Source organism: Ranitomeya variabilis, chromosome 5, assembly GCF_051348905.1.
Source record: "Ranitomeya variabilis isolate aRanVar5 chromosome 5, aRanVar5.hap1, whole genome shotgun sequence".
Classification (NCBI taxonomy): Eukaryota; Metazoa; Chordata; class Amphibia; order Anura; family Dendrobatidae; genus Ranitomeya; species Ranitomeya variabilis.
In genome coordinates, this window is record NC_135236.1 from 12,048,127 (window position 1) to 12,068,330 (window position 20,204).

A 20,204-nucleotide genomic window follows, 5' to 3' on the forward strand; every position below is an offset into this window, starting at 1 on the left:
AGGCATCCATCACATCCAGGGGTACTCTCCCACAACTACCACCCTGTGCCACCTTGTTACATTTGGCGTAGTCAGCAGGATTGAATCCAGGAGCCCTGCAGCTACAGACCTGGTGAAAAAGATTCCTGGGATTTGTAGACTGATGACTAAGTTGTGGTTAAAAATGGCGCCAAACACTGTCGAGAGGGAAAGTCAGTGGCACGAAAATGGAGGGTGGTGCCACCTTTTGTGGGTATCCTAGAAAGAAACTGGCACCAAAAGGAAGGAGGTCGTGGCATGAGCCGAGGCCACATCCCACTGTGATTAATGCCTGCCCGAAATGGGTGCGGGCGAAGAAGAAGCTTCAGGCTTTTCAACAGAGTGTGAGGAAACTGGTGAAGCAGCTGGAAGTGTCTCTGCCCATGAAAAGGAGGAGCCCAGAAGGATGAGACAGTGTGTCGGAAGAGGAGACACCATTGCCTGACAACATGCAGAGGCGAAACACGTCCTACCGTGGTGGAATCGGACACCAGGACAGGAGGCATTCTGTGGCCCGGGCAGAGACTGGACTGCAGTTCGATGACTGGTCGGTGAGTGAGTGGGAGGAGTGGAGCTCTTCTCAATGGTGAAAGATGAGGATCTCACGAGATCGGCCACACTGGTACCGGAAAAGGCCCCAAAAACCTTAGAAGCTGTCTTGCGAAGGGTTGTAGCGATCGTGGTTACCAGCTCAGGAGGCTGCATGAGAGAATTATCATTGAGCACAGCATCAGTGAGTGGGGAATCCAATTCTGTCCATGCTTCCACCTTGGGGACCATGTGCTGTGGCCATCAGGATGGTTTCCAGTCTTGAAGAGCGGCGGGTGCATGCTGCCAAGTATGATGTGCGGCTGACTGCAACGGCTGTGGTTCCTGCAGCTCAACAGGAGGATGCAGTCCCCGTAACCAGCCATTCCTTGATGCAAACACTCATGTGTGTTTAAGAGCCCGTAATGTACTAAAAGGAGGGAGGGGAAAGATTTGTACAGGAGGACCCGAGGAGAGAGCCGGGTCAGGACTACGTGGACTGTTGTCAATTTAGCCACTAGACCAGTCTGTTTGTGCTTGTCGGTCTGTGTGTGTTTGAATACCCAGAGCAGGAAAGGACTGGCCTATGGGCCCGAACTGATGCTATGTGATACCTCATGCGGAAGGGTCCCAGGTGTCATGGGATCGTAATCAGTCAGACTCACTTCAAAAGGAACTTGAATTTCTATTCCAGGGCTCTAACCAAGTAGAGCCTGGGTCACGGATAATCCACAAGAAACATTTGAAAAGGACTGCATTAATTTTATTGATGTTTTTATATATGCTAATTTACAGTTTACAGTTGCCATCATGGTCGGGGATGACCATATTTTAGGAGGGAGGAGTGTAAGGAGGTAGCGGGGACCCTCAATTGCCTTCCCTCTCCCACGCCTCCGACTGTCTCCTTCTTGACAGTGCTTGGCGCCATTTTGAACCACACAAGCCCCTATACCCCTGTAGCTTTGCACTGTCACACCCTTAACTCCTCCTAGCTGCTTAACTCTTCTGTCCCTGAACTAAAGCATTTAAGAACAAATACATTTACAGTAACAAGACATTAAGAGTACATCACATTATGATACCGCACGTAACACAATACAAGAACATGAGAAAACCTCACATCATATTCATAAAATATTAGTAAGCCGCACATGACAAGGTTACTTGATATTCAGGAGAGGGACGGCAAGCGAGGGTCCCCACCACCTCCTTACACTAGCATGCTCAGGAGAAATTGTGCATCAAATTGTATGGTGAATTTCCTCTGTTACTCTTGCAAAAGTATAAAAAAGTAGATCTTAAGGAAAATTTTTGTGAAAAAAGTTAAATGTTAATTTTTTCATTCCACATTCTGTTAATTTCAGTGAAGCTCCTGAAGGGTTAATAAACTTCTTGAATGTGGTTTTGAGCACCTTGAGGGGTGCAGTTTATAGAATGGTGTCACTTTTGAGCATTTTCTGTAACATAGGCCTCTCAAAGTCATTTCAAATGTGAGGTGGTTCCTAAAAAAAATGGTTCTGTAAATTTTCTTGTAAAATTAGAAATTGCTGGTGAACTTTTAGACCTTATAACGTCCTAACAAAATAAAAATATGTTTCAAAAATTGTGCTGAAATAAAGTAAACATGTGGGAAATGTTACTTATCAACTATTTTGTGCAATATGACTCTGATCTAAGGGCATAAAAATTAAATTCTAAAAATTTAAAAAAATTTTCACATTTTTGTGAAAAATTCCGATTTTTATGCAAGTATACATAAGTTATATTGAAGTAATTTTACCACTAGCATGAAGTACAATCTGTCACGAGAAAACAATCTTAGAATCTGTGGGATCCATTGAAGTGTTCCAGAGCTATAATCTCATAAAGTGACCGTGGTCAGAATTGTAAAACTTGGCTTGGTCAGGAAGGTGAAAACAGGCTTCGGGGCAAAGAGGTTAAGTAATTTCTCTATCCACATTTGTTTGCAGCAGAATTGTCCTGCTGTTACCCCTATTTTGCTTCTTTTGCAGCTCCCTAGCACTCTCTATGACAATTTTATAGCTATTTTCCAGCTCTCAATTTCGGGTCTCCATTGACTTATTGAGGGGTCCAAGGACAAGTTCACGATCAGAACCGAACTTTAAAAAAATGTCCGCCCGAACCAACTGAACACTAACATCCACAGGTGTACTCATCTCTACCAACATATACATCAGTATGTACACCTGTATTTATACTTGTTTGTAACTCTTTATGTACCCCTGTATGTATCTCTACAGTATACATAAAGCTGTATGTACACATATTGTATATGTTCCTCTCTTTCCCTGCAGTGTGCAGGCAGTGTGGTTAGATCACCCGGCACAGGTAGGACACACCTTCCCCAGGTATTTATCTGCTCCGCTGTGAACATTTCTCCAGTATCCTGACTGACGGCTGCAGGCTGACATCATGGCACGGCGCTGGCATCTCGTCCTCGTACTGCTGGTGGTGCTGACCTGCTACAGCGTCTACCAGAACCTTCAGCACCGGGGACAGAGCGCTCAGCGGTAAGTCACTACTAATGGGCTGCAGGAAAACATGTGTGCGAGACAGGGAGGAAGAAAAATAAAAAGAGAAGAATGAGAGAGAGAGAGAAAAGCATAAACAGGGAAAGAGGGATAGAAAGTGAAGGAAATTCAAAGAGAGAGAAATAGAGAGAGTAAAAAAAAGGCAAATAGAGAGAAAGAGAGACACAAAGAAAAATAGAATCTGGGAAGGAAGAGATAGAGTTTGAAGAGAGAAAGAAAAAGAAAAAATAGACAAACAAAGACACAGAGAAAAACAGAGAAAAAGGCCAAGAAAGAAGAAAAGTGAGAGGAAGACAGACAAAAAAGCAACAGAGAGAGAAGAGAGTATAAAAAAAGAAAAAAGGCAAAGAGATAGAGAAAGAAAAAGAGAAACAGAGAGACAAGGAACTAGACACAGAGAAAGAAAGAGGCAGAGTGAAAAATGTATAAAAATAAAAAAGAGAAACAAATAGAGAGAAAACGACAGGAAAAAAGAAAAGAAAAAATGGGAGTGAGAGGGAGAGCGACAGAAAAATTAAAAGAGAGAAAGAGAAAAAGGGACAGTGGGACAGTGGGATGAGAAAAAAAGAAGCAAAAAAGGAGATCCACTGTGCCATATTTTCCACTGGGCTAGGATGGCCGGCTGCAGGGGGGGTGGCACTTGCGAGCAAAATAATTTTGAAAATAAAAATCTTTAAATTTTCCCCCTCACGCCAGATCGGCGTCTTTGTGGAGGGGTTTTCAGAGGGGCTCAGAATGGAGGAGGGGCAGTATAGTGGGTGCCTCCTGATGAAGGATTTAATTCCGAAACGCGCGTCGGGGTGTGTGCCACATTCGGTTCTCTGAACCACCAGGTATTTATTACTGATCATGTTTGCAATATTTCCCTGACCAGCTCGCTTATTATGTAGTTTATGGACAGTGTCATATTAGGAGCATTGGAAGTGCATGGACAGTACTTGTATTTACTACCATTGCCCAGTGTGGTCAATCACGGACTTCTCTGTCCAAGGTATTTACATGCGTTACTGACATGGTGACTCACCTCCCGTTGTTCTGTTGTTATTGACAGGGGATCATATCTACTATCTTTTTGGGGCGGTTGTGTTTCCATCATCACTGAGGGCTCAGTTAATACCTGGATCTTTCTTATTTCCCTTCTTTTCAGCATTTAACCTGTAACTTCTACGTTGTTCCTATCCCACAGCCATTTAATGACTAGTCTTTTGTTTTATCTGCCGCCCCTCTTGTCGCCACCAACACTTTGTACATATTTAGATGCCTGTAATCGATTCTTTGATCCACTCTTCGCACTCATACCTGTTCCTGGTGGATCACAGTGGCTTTTTTCTGTGCTGTATATTGTTCTATGCAGTGTGGACACCTGATTTCTCCAGTAAAGGTTTTTACTTCCACAACCTTATCTTGTTCTGATCTTTGTGTGGCCATATGTTCGGTGATTTTCATTTGGGTCTTGGAGATAGGGGCAGTAGAGGGGTCGCAGTGTAGGGGGTTCTGTTAGAAGATGAGGCAATTTACGGGAATAGATAGGGGACCGTATAGGGGGCGCTTTGTTTAGAAACTGTCAGTATAGAGGTGCTCAGAATAAAGAAGGGACAATATAGGGGGGTTCTGTTTGGAGATGGGGCAAAATAGTTGGACTCTGTTTCTACATGGGGAATTATTGGGGAGCTTTGTATACAGATGGGGCTCTTTGTGGACATGGGGCAGCATTGGGGGCTCTGGATGGAGATGGAGGAGTATGGAGGGGATGCATATGGAGGTGGGGTAGTATAAATGTGCTCCGTAAGGAGCTGGGGCAATATAGGGAGCACTATGTACAGAATAGAAGCAGTAGGTTGGGAGATATTTTAGATATAGGGGAAAATTGGGGACTCCGCATGGAGAAATGGCAATATAGGAGTGCTCTGTATGGATATGGAGCAATATGGGGGCTCGCTATGGAAATTAGGCAGTATGGGGCGCTTTGTATAGTGACGGGCAGAATGGGGTTCTCTATATAGACATGGGGCAGTATAAGGGGGCTCTGTTTGGAGATATGAAAGTACTTAGGGCTCTGTTTTGATATGGGGCAGTATGATGGGGAGTCTGTATGGAGAAGGGAAAGTTTAGTGATAGGTCAGTATGGGGCGTTCTTTTTGGATACGGAGCGAAATTGTGGACTGTGTATGGATAAATGGCAATATGGAAGGTGTTCTGTATGGATATGGGGCAGTATGGGGGGCTCAATACAGATGTGATAGTATGGAGATGAGGAAGTAGGGGGGTCTCTGTATAGAGAAGGGGCTATATGGGGCTCTGTATGGAGATGGGGCAATATGGGTGGGCCTTTTATGGAGAAGAATCACTATAGGAGTGTCTGTGTATAGAGTTGGGGTAGTATGGTGGGTCAGTATGGAGAAGGGCCAATAAGTTAGTGACAGCATGGTAGTGGCTCAGTATAGAGTTTGGGGCAGAACAGTGTGGGGGTCATAGTTCATAAACGATGAAGGTGTGATGGGTATAACTCATAAGGGCAAATAGTATGGTGGCTGAAGTTCATAGAGATGGACAGTTTGGTTGTCATAGTATATAACGGGGCGGACGGCGTGGTGGTCATAGTATATAACGGGGCGGACGGCGTGGTGGTCATAGTATATAACGGGGCGGACGGCGTGGTGGTCATAGTACATAACGGGGCGGACGGCGTGGTGGTCATAGTATATAACAGGGCGGACGGCGTGGTGGTCATAGTATATAATGGGGCGGATGGTGTGGTGATCATAGTATATAATGGGGGACGGTGTGGTGGTCATAGTATATAATGGGGCGGACGGTGTGGTGGTCATAGTATATAATGGAGGGACGGTGTGGTGGTCATAGAATATAGTGGGGCGGACGGTGTGGTGGTCATAGTATATAACGGGGTGGACGGTGTGGTGGTCATAGTATATAACGGGGTGGATGGTGTGGTGGTCATAGTATATAATGTGGGACGGTGTGGTGGTCATAGTATATAGTGGGGCGGACGGTGTGGTGGGAATATTTGATATGAGAGAATGGTTTGGAGGCTGGGTATCATGAAAGGGACAGTGTAGGGTCATGTTTTGTGCAGGGAGCACAGTGAGAGGCAATTATATATTCATGGGCTCAGCATAGGGCTTATTTAGTGCACATCACGGGTGGTTATTCTTAAACAGTTGGCATTATATTCACACTATTATTTTGTGGGACACCATGATGGAATGTGCTGGAGAAGACCGGGGAAAAGGGAAATCTGCAGATGAAAAATCATCATGGCATCAGGACCAGATGAGAACTAGAAGAACTCCAATCAGAATGTCACCTTCAAGGTATCTAGATGTATGGGTGCAGCTACATTGGCCAATCTCTCATATAACATAACCACAGATTTGCTATATGACGTCAATTGGCAGTTATTTGTCGCCGCTCTTTCTCGTGTGCAGAACGATCGTTCACATGATCGTTCTGTGCGGCTAGATAGCATTGTTTTCGGAAGCACATGTTTACACATGACAATGTGCTGCCAAGAAGGATGATATTTAAAGAGAATCTGACAGCTGACACATAATGCCTAATCTCCATGGACATCCGGTATCAGGCACTGGCTGTATGAACTCACCCTGGTGTGTTTTACTCTGCAACAATGCAACTTTTTAGAGTAAAACATACTTTTATAGCCATTGGGGACCAAGCCACGCACTAGACTTGTTGGTCAGGCGGGATCTCAGTGGCTTCTATCCACCCCCTGCCCAGGAGTAGGGCAGCATGAACACCAAATATGGCCCTGGATACACTCAAAGTAAAAGAGAAAGAGGCAGAAGGGGCAACAAAAAGAAATAAAGAGAGTAAGATATGGAAAGAAAAAGAACAAAAAAGAAAGTGAGAAAAAAAGAAATGTAGAAAAAGAGTGAGAAAGAAACTGAAAAACCTAAAGAAACTGATAAAAAGAGTGAGAAAGACAGAGAGATGAAAAGTGAGGAGTAAAGACAGGGAAAGAAAAAGAGTAAAAAAGACAGAGACCGAGGAAAAAAGAGCAAAGAAAAACAGACAAATAAAAGAGTTTGAAAGACAAAGAGAAAAAAAGATGGAAAAAAACAGTGAGAAAGACAGAGACACAAATAGAGTGAGAAATACAGACAAGGAAAATGAGTGAGAAACATAACGAGAAAGAAGTAGAAATACCAAGATGAAAAAGTGAAATATACAAAGATAGATAAAGATAAAAGGCCCAATACATCAAGATCAGCACTGTTCAAGCCGGTGTTGATGAGGGGGAGTGCTGGAGTCAGATTCATGCGCCTCTTCATGAATCAGTCCCTGCTGGATATACCACTGACGGGTGTACTAATCCCTAATCAAATAGGACTCATTGAACGGGATGCAGAATCAAATAGGACTCACTGAACGGGATACTGAATCAAATAGGACTCACTGAATGGGATACTGAATCAAATAGGACTCACTGAACGGGATACTGAATCAAATAGGACTCACTGAAAGGGATACTGAATCAAATAGGACTCACTGAACGGGATACTGAATCAAATAGGACTCACTGAAAGGGATACTGAATCAAATAGGACTCACTGAACGGGATACTGAATCAAATAGGACTCACTGAACGGGATACTGAATCAAATAGGACTCACTGAAAGGGATACTGAATCAAATAGGACTCACTGAACGGGATACTGAATCAAATAGGACTCACTGAACGGGATACTGAATCAAATAGGACTCACTGAACGGGATACTGAATCAAATAGGACTCACTGAAAGGGATACTGAATCAAATAGGACTCACTGAACGGGATACTGAATCAAATAGGACTCACTGAACGGGATACTGAATCAAATAGGACTCACTGAAAGGGATACTGAATGAAATAGGACTCACTGAAAGGGATACTAAATCAAATAGGACTCACTGAACGGGATACTGAATCAAATAGAACTCACTGAAAGAGATACTGAATGAAATAAGACTCACTGAACAGGACAGTAAAATAGGACTCACTGAAAGGGATACTGAATCAAATAGGACTCACTGAAAGAGATACTGAATCAAATAAGACTCACTGAACAGGAGAGTAAAATTGGACTCAATGAAGGGAACACTGAATCAAATAGTACTCACTGAATGGGATACTGAATCAAATAGGGCTCATTGAAAGGGATACTGTATCAAGTAGGACTCACTGAAAGGGATAATGAATCAAATAAGACTCACTGAACAGGATAGTAAAATAGGACACACTGAAAGGGATACTGTCATGTCTGACGCTGTTCAGACCAGGTCGTCCGACAGACAGCGGTAATTCCGCTTTTGACCACTATTTGCTCATTGGCGTCTGCTAGATATTATCTAGCTGTTCCGGGCTTAATTGACCTAACCCTCAGATTGGAAGCTGGGCCATTCCCATGGCCTTTAAATAGTTCTCCTGTTCATTGGGCGTCGCCGATTATAGCTTCTGTCTTGTGCGTTGTTATCTCGGTCTGGAGTGGAGAGCTGGTTGTTGGAGATTCGTTGCTGGTGGTGTATTTTCCTCTGTCTTATTTACACCTTCCTATATTTGCATTTATTTTGCCCTGCACATTTATAGTGTATTCCTGTGTGACTGCGGCGTGGTGTATATTTTCCTTTATCCTTGTCTGTGCTAACTGTGGGTATTGGAATATAATATAACCTCTTCACTGGGTGGAGCGCGGAGGTATCAGCCTAGGGTTAAAACAGGAGTCGAGGCCTGGACATGCACACCATCAGTGTAAACTCCAGGTAGAGGGTCAGTCAGGATTTCCCTAGTCTGAGGGAAACTGCAGGGGCCCGGGTTTTTAGCTCGCTCACCTAGTCTCCCCGTGACAGATACTGAATCAAATAGGACTCACTGAACAGGATAGTAAAATAGGACTCACTGAGCGGGATACTGAATCAAATAGGGTTCACTGAAAGAGGCCTCATATAGTTCTGTGCTCTAAGTTTGGGCATTGGAGGCCGTTGTACTTATTTTGTGGCTGTACGATACTCAAATTCTATACAGCACTATTTAGCACAAATTAACTTTAAAAAAAATTGAATACAGTCTCTTAGGTGTGGCTGAGGCCTGCCTGGTGTTTGGGTTTGAAAAATCGTAGATTTGCAGGCATACTGATCACATATTATTTTGCTACTAATAAAGACATTTGTGTTGAGCATTTGAAATAGTGCAGTAGTCCATTTAAAATAGTTACAGCAAGGGGCAAGGGACAGGGAGGTGGACGTGATGCTGATGGTGCATCCAGAGGACGAGGCCGTGGCCAAGGTAAAAGTGGGCAACAGCAAAGACTCACATCTTCTCGCTCGACCTTCCTGTCACAGTTTCTGGGGGACCGCAGCACACCACTACTGAAGCCAGAGCAGTATGCAACGGTTGTTGGTTGGATAGCGGATAATGCTTCCAGTCACTTAGCCACCACCACCACCACCATGTCTTCCACACGGTCAAGTCTTAGTAGCTGTCAGTGTGGCCACGATATTCCTCACCCTGATCCTCCCACCATGCCGAGTGCCCTGAGACAACTGATCCCACACTTGTACACTCTGAAGAGCTGTTCAGTTTTCCATTTCAAGATTCAGAAATCTCTGCCGGTCAACTTGAAGTGTGGAAAGATGAGATCGCATGTAGAGCTGCCCAAAGCTTTGACCAGCCCCGGTCACATGAAGGCGATGGTGGGAAAGTGTCATAAGAGGTGGACGATGATGAGACACAATTGCCAGAAAGTCAGGAGGAGGAGCAGGGTGCGAATGTGGAAGAAGAGTTGGTGGATGACATAGTGACTGACCCAACCTGGCAGGAGGACATGCATAGCGAGGACCATGACCACTGCCTTCTGGTCACACCACTGCTTTTTCCACTGTTTTGCGTCGAAGCCAATCCCCAGTACACCGTGCATGTGAAGATGTCTCTAGCCCTGCACCTGTTGTGGCCCACAGTCAAGCAGCACCATCAGCACGTGCGTCCACGTCCTTGTCCCAGCACAGCGTTTAGTTGTCTATAACCCAGTCTGTGGAACACAAGCAGAAATACCCAGCCAACGCCCCACAGGCAACAGTCCTCAATTCTAATATTTCTCTTCTGCTTGCGCTAGAAATGCTGCCTTTTAGGCTTGTTGAGATGGACGCTTTCTGCAACCTGATGGTGGTGGCCATCCCAAGGTACTCGGTCCCCAGTCGCCACTATTTCTCCCGGTGTGCCGTACCGGCATTACACCAGCATGTGTCCCACAACATTACCCATGCCCTCCACAATGCTGTTACCTGGAAAGTCCACCTAACCACGGACACGTGGACCAGTGCTTGTGGGCAGGGATGGTACATCTCAATGACGGCACACTGGGGTAACATAGTGGAAGCCAGCACCCTGTCAGACCTTGGTATGGAACACATCCTCCCCACGCTGAGGATTACTGGCCCTACATCAATCAGGGTTTCCCCCACAGTCTACAGCTCCTGCATCTCCTCCTCCTCTTCATCCTCCATGTCTGAAATCAACACATCAGTCAGAAGCTGGAAGCACTGCAGCACTTCCTCAGCCTAGCGGCAACAGACTGTGCTGAAGCTAATCTGTATTGGTGACAAACTGCACAATGCAGAAGAGTTGTGTACAGCGTTGAAAGAGCAGTCAGATGTTTGGATGACATCACTGAACCTATAGGCAGGCATGGTCATGTGTGACAAAGGCCGTAACATGGTGGTGGCTCTGAGGCAAGGTGAGCTCACACACGTACCTTGCTTGGCCCATGTGCTTAACCTCGTGGTTCAACATTTTCTGAAAAGCTACCTAGAGCTGCCAGATCTGCTAGTGAAAGTATGCCGTCTCTCTTCCCATTTCAGAAAGTCAGCTACAGCTTCAGCTGCCCTTGCCGTGCTTCAGCAGCGGTTGCAGCTTCCAGCTCACCGACTGTTTTGTGATGTCCCCACGCGCTGGAACTCTACGCTGCATATGCTGGAAAGGATTTGTGAGCAGAAGAGGGCCATTGTTGACTACCAACATCAACAAGGCCATCGAATTTCAGGTCAGACTCCATACATAAGACTTCAGGATTGGACATGGATGTCAGACGTATGTAACATCCTTCAAAATTTTGAGGACTGCACCAAGATGGTGAGCGACGATGATGCCATAATTAGCATCACCATCCCACTTCCCAGCGTTCTGAAAAACTCTCTGCTCACAATCAAAGAGGAAGCATTGCAGGCAGAGCATGAGGACATGGAGCAAGGAAACATGCAGAGGGATTACACTCAGCTAAGCCTCATGTCTTCTCAACATGGATTGGTAGGCAATGAGGAGGAGGGTGAACGGGAGCTACTTTCATGCGCTACAGACGGTATTACAAACACATCTGTATTAGCTACTGTTCAGCGGGGATGGCCTGAGGACAGGGAGGAGTAGGATGAGGAGGACAGCATGGTCAGTCGTCCTGTTGGTGAGGACACAAAAGTCTTGCCTGTTAGCAGTCTGGTATGCATGGCTGACTTCGTTGTGCTGCATTTCACGCGACCCTCGGATTATAAAAATTTTGGGTGACACTCATTACTGGTTGGTGACACTTCTAGACCCACGCTACAAGGAGAACTTTAAATCTCTTATGCCTGAGGCAGAGACGTGTACAAAAATGTTGAAGTACCACAGGGCCCTTGTAGCAGAATTAGTTTGAAAATTCCCATGTGAGAACGCTGGCAGCAGACGTCAGAGTTTGTTGTACAACCAAGGACTCCAAGCAAAAGAGACAGAAGTACAATCCAGCTCAGGCAGGAGAACAATGGCCAAGATCTGGGACAGTTCACTCCCTCCCATTGTGGTGGCACAGAGGCAAGCGATGCTGTCACAAGAAGTGCAATCGTTGGGAAGATGGTGGGGGAGTACCTTGCAGATCCTACAAACGTCCTCCGTGATTTCTCTATGCCTTTTAATTCTTGGGTATCCAAGCTGGACACGTGGCATGAACTGGCTCTCTACGCCTTTGAGGTCCTGGCCTGCCCTGTTGCTAGCGTTCTGTCAGAGAGGGTTTTTAGTGCCGCTGGTGGAATTATAACAGATAAGAGCATCCGACTGTCAACTGAAAAAACTGACAGGCTGACTCATAAAAATGTACAAGGGCTGGATTGGGAAAGACTTCTGTACACCAACAAGTGAAAACAGTGAATCATAACCTCAAATACATTCTCTCTTTTGGGGACTTGTATTTTCATGCACCTCTTCACAACCACACATGGATATACGCTTCCAGATTTGGTCTGCTTGTTTTTATCCTCCTCCTTATCCTCATCCTCCTCATCCAGAAACACTATATCACCAGGGTGAACATGGTCTGTACGGTGCATTTTGGCCGAGGGTACTTTGATGGCACTCTTTTATTTTTTAAAAAAAGGACAACACATTGGGGAATTGGGCATGGCATTACATTGGGCCAACTTCTTAACTCGGTCTCCTGCAATCTAAAATGTTCCTGCCAGTAGATCACCAGGGTGAACGTGCTCTGTACGGTGCATTTTGGCTAAGGGGGCTGTGATGGCACTCATTTATTTTTCTTAACTCTGTTTCATGCAATCTGACCTGTACCTGCCAGTAGATCTCCAGGGTGAATGTGGTCTGTATGGTGCATGTTGGCCAAGGGGCCTGTGATGGCACTCTTTTATTTTTATAAAAATGGACCCCACATTGGGGAATAGGGCATGACATTACTTTGGGCCTACTTCGTAACTCGGTCTCCTGCAATCTAAAATGTATCTGCCACTAGATCACCAGGGTGAACGTGCTCAGTACTGTTGTAGGCCTTTGAAGTTTGGGCTAGGGGCATGCGATGGCACTAGTGTATTTTTAAAAGAGGTACCCTGTTGTGAATTTGGATTCTGGGCTCCCCCGGTGGCTACTGGTGGAATTGAACTGGTGTCTTCATCTTCTCTGTTCACCTGTTCCCATCAAGATGTGGGAGTCGCTATATAACCTTGCTTCTCTGTTAGTTGCTTGCCGGTCAACAATGTTATCAGAAGCCTCTCTGTGCTTGTTCCTGCTCCTAGACAACTACTAGATAAGTTGGACTCTTGTCCATGTTTGTTTTTGCATTTTTGTTCCAGTTCACAGCTGTAGTTTCGTTACTGTGTCTGGAAAGCTCTTGTGAACAGGAATTGCCACTCTGGTGTTATGAGTTAATGCCAGAGTTTTAAAGTAATTTCTGGATGGTGTTTTGATAGGGTTTTCAGCTGACCATGAAAGTGTCCTTTCTGTCTTCTGCTATGTAGTAAGTGGACCTCAAATTTGCTAAACCTATTTTCATACTACGTTTGTTATTTCATCTTAATTCACCGCCAATACATGTGGGGGGCCTCTGTCTCCTTTCGGGGTATTTCTCTAGAGGTGAGCTAGGACTTATATTTTCCTCTGCTAGCATTATTTAGTCCTCCGGCTGGTGCTGGGCATCTAGAATCAACGTAGGCATGCTACCCGGCCACTGCTAGTTGTGCGTTAGGTTTAGTTCATGGTCAGCTCAGTTCCCATCTTCCAAGAGCTAGTTCCTATATATGCTGATGCTATGTTCTCTTGCCATTGAGATCATGACAGTACCCCCATTGGGGAATTGTTTGGCAAATCATGCACTGCATTAAAAGTCTCAGAGACCCACACCACTACATTGGCCCTAATTCTTAACTCTGTCTCCTGCAATGTCTCTTCCTTCTCTCCGACAACATGACCAGGGTGCACGTGCTTAGTACTGTTATAGGCCAGTGAATTTTGGGCAAGAGGGTTGTGATAGCACTATATTTTTAAGTCCAAAAAATACAACACATTGGGGAATTGGGCATGACATTTCTTTGGGCCTACTTCTTAACTCGGTCTCCTGCAATCTGTCCTGGACCTGCCAGTAGATCACCAGGGTGAACGTGGTCTGTACGGGGCATTTAGGGCTAGGGGCTGTGATGGCCTTATTTTAATCAGCAGTCCAAAAAGAACCCCACATTGGGGAATTGGCCATGGCATTCCATTGGGCCAACTTCTTAACTCTGTCTCCAGCAATGTCTCTTGATTAACTGCCACTAGATCACCAGGGTGAACGTGCTTTGTACAGTTAGAGGCTGGTGAAGTTTGGTCAAAGGGGGCTGTGATGGCACTAGTCTATTTTTACAAAAGGTACCCCCCATTGGTGAAACCATATCCTTGTTGGCAAACACTTCATAACAATTGTGCACCTGAAAGAGCTCACTTGAAAAGCTCCTTTTTGTGTTGCCTGGTTGCTAACATTGGACATAATACACTTCATATAAATTTGATAAAGCAATGCTGTTACTTTGCCTCAGTAGTTCATTAAAAATATAGCTTTGTCCACTATATTTGTTTCTCTCCTTGTGAGCCTTAACTTTGTCTGCCTCAAATGTACAAATGGAGAATATACAAATGGCGATTTGTAAACAAGATTGAAATACTGTATACCGAATGCATTCAGACAATCACATAGCTGCATTTCTTGTAAAACATTTAGAGATGTGACAGACAATGCTCATAGTGACACAATCTTGATAAATGTTTGTTTATTCACTTCACAAACAGTTCTAAGCCTCTATATGTTTGCTGTTTGTCATTGTAAAACATTAAGGTTTACTGAAACTATGCCGGTGGTGGTTTGATTTAAATCCATGTGGGGTTCTCTGTCTTGGTCTTGCTTCTCTGATATTCCAGTCGGATGATGTTTAAAGCCTCTTGGTGATGATCTAACTATACTGTATATAGTTCATCTTCATCTATTTGTAATCACTATATTTATTTATTTAATCCCTATATGTACTTATTAACCTGTGTATGTTAACACATACAAAAGTGTACGCACTCACACTATTCAATAATACTATTCCTTGCATTTTGTAGTTTGCAATAAAATTGTGTTGTATTGCAAGTATTTGCCTTTTTTTAAAAGCCGTATCTGAACGTTGGTGATAACAACATCGCAAATAAAATTGCCAAATTCTCCAGTAAATAATTGTGCAGAGAGGGAACCATCATACCATTAAAAAATACGAGTGAATTTTCCTGGGCCCATCCAGTATGTGGGTTCCAAGGCCTAATGGGCTGCGTATGACTGACTATGCAGCAGGGTTCACCTTCCTGCCAATGTATAAAACAAAGGAGTACGGAGTACAAAATGCATATTGTGAAGTGGATCTTCCTGGGCCCATCCACTATGTGAGTTCCAACGCTTATTGGGGTGCATATGAATTGGTAGCAGGGCAGGCCTTATATTCAATGCAACACTTTTTCAGGAGTCCCTCCTGGATATCTTATGACAGGGGTATTGTGGTGCGTCATAATTCTTGGCAGCCCATCCATTCACAGCATAGGCTACAACAGCTTAGGAGACCCACTGTTTAATAATGGCCCTTTAAGAAGATTAATGCCGCCTGATGCACCAGTAATAATAGGTTCTGTGACTTTAAGAGTTCCTCCTTCATGAATGAAACAAGATGGGTCTCCTTATGTGTCACACACCACATGGCCAGCTAGGGGGGTTACATGTTACAATGACATTTCCCAGTGAATGCATTTGTGGTGGTTGAAAGCAATGTTAAAGTGGAAAAACGCTTGAAAAACGCTGCGTCTGAACTAAGCCTCAGTGGGGGAGGAACATTTTCGGTCTGGGGTGAAATATTTGGCCTTACAGGCAAGTCATTACCCTGCAAAGGATGGACCTTGACATATTTCCAAGCAAAACCCGTTTTGGTTTCGTTTTCCTGTGCTTTCTGTGGCACCAGGAAAAATCGCATGAATCTCGGAAAAAAATTATTAAGGCTGTGATCTCAGAGTCAGGAAGGCTTCCAGGGGCGATCCCCATGAGGTCCCTGTGTCATTTGAGCAGAGTTTCCATCATTTTCAGATGTTTTTAGACCTTAAAAAGACCCCGGGGGGATCGCGGTAAAAATACTCGGGTCTCCCATAGACTTACATTGTTGTTCTGGCCGAGTACCCGAGTATTCCAAACTGCTCGACCCGAACAACGAGCAACCGAGCATTTTAGTGCTCACTCATCACTACATCTAATCATTAATTCTTTTACTACTCTACCAGGCAAATCAACATCAGCCTGTTTATTTTCTCTAGACCAGCATGGTTATTATCATTAACCTCTTTGCTACGCTAAGCCACCAGGACATCATTATTACTTTTTTTTAATACCTTAGACAACCAGAGATATTGTTCCAGTAACTATCTTTTTTGTTCAAGACCACTAGAGAAGTAATCGATTATTACCCTAGACCAATGTTCCATAACTCCCGTCCAGCAGATCATGTTTTCAGGATTTCCTTAATGTTGTCTACGTGATGGAATTATTTCCTGCACAATACTAATACTAAGGAAATTCAGAAGACGTGATGTGTTGGTAGAGCTTGAGGACTGGAGCAGGGAGGTTGTCATTATCTTCTACACTGCCTCAGAACCTAGGGATGTTATCAGTAACTTTTGTACCATCCTCGTCCATGAGGGTTGTTAACATTCATTTTTTTTACTACCCTAGATCACCATGGATGATATCATACTTTTTTTTTTTAACCTTTAGACTATCCTTAACCCTATTACTACCTTAGATGACTGGAGAGATGATAATGAAACGTTTTACTTCCTTAGACCACAAGAGACTGAACCATTAACTCTTCCTCTACCCTGGCCACACAGCTGATCTGGGCTTGTGAGAATCTACAGTTATTAATCTATTGTTGTGTTTTGTTTAAATTCTGGAAACAATAAAAAACTAATTCCCTTTCATCCAAGGCTCCTTGTGGTTTATGGAACCTTCTTACTTGTCCTTTTGATACATATGAAAGAAATCAGATGAATCAATCTTAGGAGCGCCTCCATTCCTTTTCTACTTTGGATAGAACCATTGCAGATTCCATGGGAAACACATTGTAGACCCAGCGGGCTTACCACCTAACCAAGATTGTGCATCTCGTCAACAGGTCAAGGAGAAAATACATGGAGATGCCGGAATCCGAGTGTCTGCGCCTCAAATCTCTCATATTGAAAACTACAATGAAGAAGTGAGTAACGACAGAGATTCTTGGCCTCATCACAAGCCTCATTAATTTATTCTGATACAAGTCACCTTATGTTGTAACCGCAAAAAAAGCTTCATCATAACTGCTGTATCACTGCTGCCTGTTACTATTAGTCTCTGCTGTATCACTGCTGCCTGTTACTATTAGTCTCTGCTGTATCACTGCTGCCTGTTACTATTAGTCTCTGCTGTATCACTGCTGCCTGTTACTATTAGTCTCTGCTGTATCACTGCTGCCTGTTACTATAAGTCTCTGCTGTATCACTGCTGCCTGTTACTATTAGTCTCTGCTATATCACTGCTGCCTGTTACTATTAGTCTCTGCTGTATCACTGCTGACTGTTACTATTAGTCTCTGCTGTATCACTGCTGCCTGTTACTATTAGTCTCTGCTGTATCACTGCTGACTGTTACTATTAGTCTCTGCTGTATCACTGCTGCCTGTTACTATTAGTATCTGCTGTATCACTGCTGCCTGTTACTATTAGTCTCTGCTGTATCACTGCTGACTGTTACTATTAGTCTCTGCTGTATCACTGCTGCCTGTTACTATTAGTCTCTGCTGTATCACTGCTGCCTGTTACTATTAGTCTCTGCTGTATCACTGCTGCCTGTTACTATTAGTCTCTGCTGTATCACTGCTGCCTGTTACTATTAGTCTCTGCTGTATCACTGCTGTCTGTTACTATTAGTATCTGCTGTATCACTGCTGACTGTTACTATTAGTCTCTGCTGTATCACTGCTGCCTGTTACTATTAGTCTCTGCTGTATCACTGCTGACTGTTACTATTAGTCTCTGCTGTATCACTGCTGCCTGTTACTATTAGTCTCTGCTGTATCACTGCTGTCTGTTACTATTAGTCTCTGCTGTATCACTGCTGACTCTTACTATTAGTCTCTGCTGTATCACTGCTGTCTGTTACTATTAGTCTCTGCTGTATCACTGCTGACTGTTACTATCAGTCTCTGCTGTATCACTGCTGCCTGTTACTATTAGTCTCTGCTGTATCACTGCTGCCAGTTACTATCAGTCTCTGCTGTATCACTGCTGCCTGTTACTATTAGTCTCTGCTGCATCACTGCTGCCTGTTACTATTAGTCTCTGCTGTATCACTGCTGACTGTTACTATTAGTCTCTGCTGTATCACTGCTGCCTGTTACTATTAGTCTCTGCTGTATCACTGCTGTCTGTTACTATTAGTCTCTGCTGTATCACTGCTGACTGTTACTATTAGTCTCTGCTGTATCACTGCTGCCAGTTACTATCAGTCTCTGCTGTGTCACTGCTGCCTGTTACTATTAGTCTCTGCTGCATCACTGCTGCCTGTTACTATTAGTCTCTGCTGTATCACTGCTGACTGTTACTATTAGTCTCTGCTGTATCACTGCTGCCTGTTACTATTAGTCTCTGCTGTATCACTGCTGTCTGTTACTATTAGTCTCTGCTGTATCACTGCTGACTGTTACTATTAGTCTCTGCTGTATCACTGCTGTCTGTTACTATTAGTCTCTGCTGTATCACTGCTGACTGTTACTATTAGTCTCCTCTGTATCACTGCTTCCTGTTACTATTAGTCTCTGCTGTATCACTGCTGCCTGTTACTATTAGTCTCTGCTGTATCACTGCTGCCTGTTACTATTAGTCTCTGCTGTATCACTGCTGCCAGTTACTATTAGTCTCTGCTGTATCACTGCTGCCTGTTACTATTAGTCTCTGCTGCATCACTGCTGCCTGTTACTATTAGTCTCTGCTGTATCACTGCTGCCTGCTAATATCAGTCTCTGCTGTATCACTGCTGCCTGTTACTATTAGTCTCTGCTGTATCACTGCTGCCTGTTACTATTAATCACTGCTGTATCACTGCTGCCTGTTACTATTAGTCTCTGCTGTATCACTGCTGCCTGTTACTATTAGTCTCTGCTGTATCACTGCTGCCTGTTACTATTAGTCTCTGCTGTATCACTGCTGCCTGTTACTATTAGTCTCTGCTGTATCACTGCTGCCTGTTAATATCAGTTTCTGTTGTATCACTGCTTCCTGTTACTATTAGTCTCTGCTGTATCACTGCTGCTTGTTACTATTAGTCTCTGCTGTCTCACTGCTGCCTGTTACTAGTTCATTTTTTATGGGAATTGTATAAAATCTTTTTTTTAGAGACCTAAAAAATCTACAATATAATTTTCTGCTTACTTTTTTGAATCTGTGATACCTCATGAGCAGAGACAGTAATTTATAAAAAAAAAAAGTAATGTTCTATCATTGTGCAAGAATAGATAGTTCATACGTAGTTATACTGATGTAGATAGTTGGATGTGCCAGTGACATGTATCACTTTCCATTGTATTGCCTGTTACTATTAGTCTCTGCTGTATCACTGCTGCCTGTTACTATTAGTCTCTGCTGTATCACTGCTGCCTGTTACTATTAATCACTGCTGTATCACTGCTGCCTGTTAATATCAGTCTCTGCTCTATCATTGCTGCCTGTTACTATTAGTCTCTGCTGTATCACTGCTGACTGTTACTATTAGTCTCTGCTGTATCACTGCTGCCTGTTACTATTAGTCTCTGCTGTATCACTGCGGCCTGTTGCTATTAGTCTCTGCTGTATCACTGCTGCCTGTTACTATTAGTCTCTGCTGTATCACTGCTGACTGTTACTATTAGTCTCTGCTGTATCACTGCTGCCTGTTAATATCAGTCTCTGCTGTATCACTGCTGCCTGTTACTATTAATCACTGCTGTATCACTGCTGCCTGTTAATATCAGTCTCTGCTGTATCACTGCTGCCTGTTACTATTAGTCTCTGCTGTATCACTGCTGCCTGTTACTATTAGTCTCTGCTGTGTCACTGCTGCTTATTAGTCTCTGCCGTATCACGGCTGCCTGTTACTCTTAGTCTCTGCTGTATCACGGATGACTGTTACTATTATTCTCCGCTGTATCACTGCTGACTGTTAATATTATTCTCTGCTGTATCACTGCTGCTTGTTACTGTAAGTCTCCTCTGAGTCACTGTT

General features: G+C 43.9%; 1 protein-coding gene across 1 annotated transcript in view; it reads left to right on the forward strand.

Moving 5' to 3' along the window:
• The first annotated feature begins 2,937 nt into the window (after positions 1-2,937).
• LOC143774200 (alpha-2,8-sialyltransferase 8E-like) overlaps positions 2,938-20,204 on the forward strand; it is a 225,962-nt gene continuing 208,695 nt past the window's right edge. The window contains exons 1-2 of the mRNA XM_077261574.1: positions 2,938-3,077; positions 17,086-17,166. Of these exons, the coding sequence (XP_077117689.1) occupies positions 2,980-3,077; positions 17,086-17,166 (179 nt within the window). The 5' untranslated portion in view covers positions 2,938-2,979. The remainder of the gene's footprint in view (positions 3,078-17,085; positions 17,167-20,204) is intronic.